The following is a 2,265-nucleotide window of genomic DNA, read 5'->3' as shown; positions in this document are numbered from 1 at the left end:
CTCTCTCTCTCTCTCTCTCTCTCTCTCTCTCTCTCTCTCTCTCTCTCTCTCATCTCGCCTTACAGCATTTTTTTCTTTCAAACTGAAGCTTTTATTTTGTAGCTGCTGACCGGAAGTCCTCTGTTCAAATGGAGCAGCTGGACAGACGTCCCAAGTTGAGTAGAGCAGCTCTGCGGCGTGAAGACAGCAGAGGAAAGTGACTCACAGGGGGGTTCTGCTGGGAGACAAACCTCTTCGTCTTCATCACTTTTTCTTTTTATTGAGAAAGGAAAAAATTAGGTCACTTTTTGAACCAACAGGACTGGATGAAAGCAGGAGAGAAGTGAAGTGGGTGTTTTATCTCATCTGAGCCTCTTTGGAAATGAGTCCAACAAAGGAGGATATTAAGGAAGGAGAAGAGAAGTGATTCAGGAGGATGAGTGATATTATCTGGGGGAAATCGCTGGGCTTTCATCTGATTATTAATTAATTTATTATTATTTTACCACAGGAGAAATAGAGACTTCCTAATTAAAGTTGGCTGAAATATTTCTTGTAAAAACTTGCATTTATCTGTATTATGGAACATCGATATCAACTGTCTTATAATCAGCTGTAAACTTCTTGTTGCAAATATTCATTTTGTGCCACTCCTTTGACATAAGTGAGAGATWAACATGGCCATCAACACGGACACCGACTTCCTGAAGTCCAACCTGAGCAGTGAGGGTGGTGGAGGAGGAGGAGGAGGTCCCCAGCCCCCGGACTTCCAGGAGACAGAGAAGCTCCTGGCAGTGACCACTGAGCCCCGGGGGGACGGCGTGAGAATGTCCACCTCCTTCACTGTGACACCGGGCGGCGACAAGGCCCTGGAGGCCGACCAGAACGGCCACGGCGTGGCCCTGAGGTCGGAGTCTGTGGGGCAGCTGGCTGCCTCCGCCCCGCTGTCCCCGTCCAAGGCCAGCCTGAGCCGGTCCTCCACCGGGAACGCCGCCGTCCAGGAGAGCCCGAAGCCCCAGGACTACCTGATCCTGGTCATCGTCTCCTGCTTCTGCCCCGTTTGGCCCATCAGCATCGTGGCACTGGTGTACTCCATCATGGTGAGTGGGACTTTAACTCTCGGGCCAGTGTCAGGAACAAGCTTTTCAAGGCAGTGCTTTGTTTACACTGAGTGCAAACCCGCATTTTAGAATTACACCGCAAAATATCAGGAAAAATACTTGAGCAAACACTGTAAAACTCCACCATTTGATCTAATTTTTGGTAAACTTTTATTAAGCTTTATTTTATCATTTGCATAGTTAGTGAATCTTTAAACTACATTTTTTATTATTATTTTAAATCAATAAAGTTAAATTAATGATTAATGTAATAAAAACACATGAACTTCCTGTGTGGAAATCATGTTTCCTCTTGCCATGTTTCAGTTCAGCTGTTCTATTCATTGAGAATTATTCATGGGACATTTTGGGGGTTTTTGTTGTTCTTAATGTGTTTGTATGTCTTGCAGTCGCTGCACCTCTGCTTGCAACAAATTTCCCTTAGGGGACAATAAAGTATATCTTATCTTGTCTTATCTTATCTTATCTTATCTTATCTTATCTTATCTTATCTTATCTTATCTTATCTTATCTTATCTTATCTTATCTTATCTTATCTTAAACATGATTAGTTATCATGTGACACATGTGAAACAGGATTTGGCCCAAAAACAATCATAAATTTGTAAACATACGTACAATTAAAGACAATCCTTCATGTGGTTGAGATGTCACGCTCAGAGTCCTATGGTTTGAGGTCTCAGCTACTAACACATCAAGTTTAACTTAATATCTATAAAACTAAAGCCTGTGTTGTTAAATGTTAATTATCTGCACCAGTTGAATTGATTTAACTTCAAAAGGTAATCAGTTTTACTTGCACATCAGATGATAATTAAAAAATATTTGTATTATTTGTGATTTATTGCACACTGAAGAAAGTTATAGGATTAGTAAATAATTAATGGATAATTAAGGTAGGTAAGCTTGGGTGCTATGACCACGCCCTGGTCAAATAGACCTGATTTTCTGTACTCAGGCTGATTGAGAGAAAAGTTGTGAGCAGACACACTCAAACAACTGTTTAGGTCTTGGAATTCAATTCAAGATGGCCGCCACAGCTAATTGACCACAGCAAATTCTGTCCGTTTATGTAAAATTGTGATGATGTGCTTCCAGTTGGCAAGTACCTGTGTGTGTGTGTGTGTGTGTGTGTGTGTGTGTGTGTGTGTGTGTGTGTGTGTGT

At 41.7% G+C, this 2,265-nt stretch overlaps 1 protein-coding gene across 1 annotated transcript in view; it reads left to right on the top strand.

The window, feature by feature from the left end:
- Positions 1–162: 162 nt before the first annotated feature.
- trarg1a (trafficking regulator of GLUT4 (SLC2A4) 1a) overlaps positions 163–2,265 on the top strand; it is a 15,914-nt gene continuing 13,811 nt past the window's right edge. Inside the window, exon 1 of the mRNA XM_014005322.1 lies at positions 163–1,079. Within this exon, the coding sequence (XP_013860776.1) occupies positions 657–1,079 (423 nt within the window). The 5' untranslated portion in view covers positions 163–656. The remainder of the gene's footprint in view (positions 1,080–2,265) is intronic.

The sequence above is a fragment of the Austrofundulus limnaeus genome, unplaced genomic scaffold (genome assembly GCF_001266775.1).
Source record: "Austrofundulus limnaeus strain Quisiro unplaced genomic scaffold, Austrofundulus_limnaeus-1.0 Scaffold29, whole genome shotgun sequence".
NCBI classification, from domain to species: Eukaryota; Metazoa; Chordata; class Actinopteri; order Cyprinodontiformes; family Rivulidae; genus Austrofundulus; species Austrofundulus limnaeus.
Note: the sequence above shows the minus strand (reverse complement) of the source record. Positions and strands in the feature narration are given on the sequence as shown.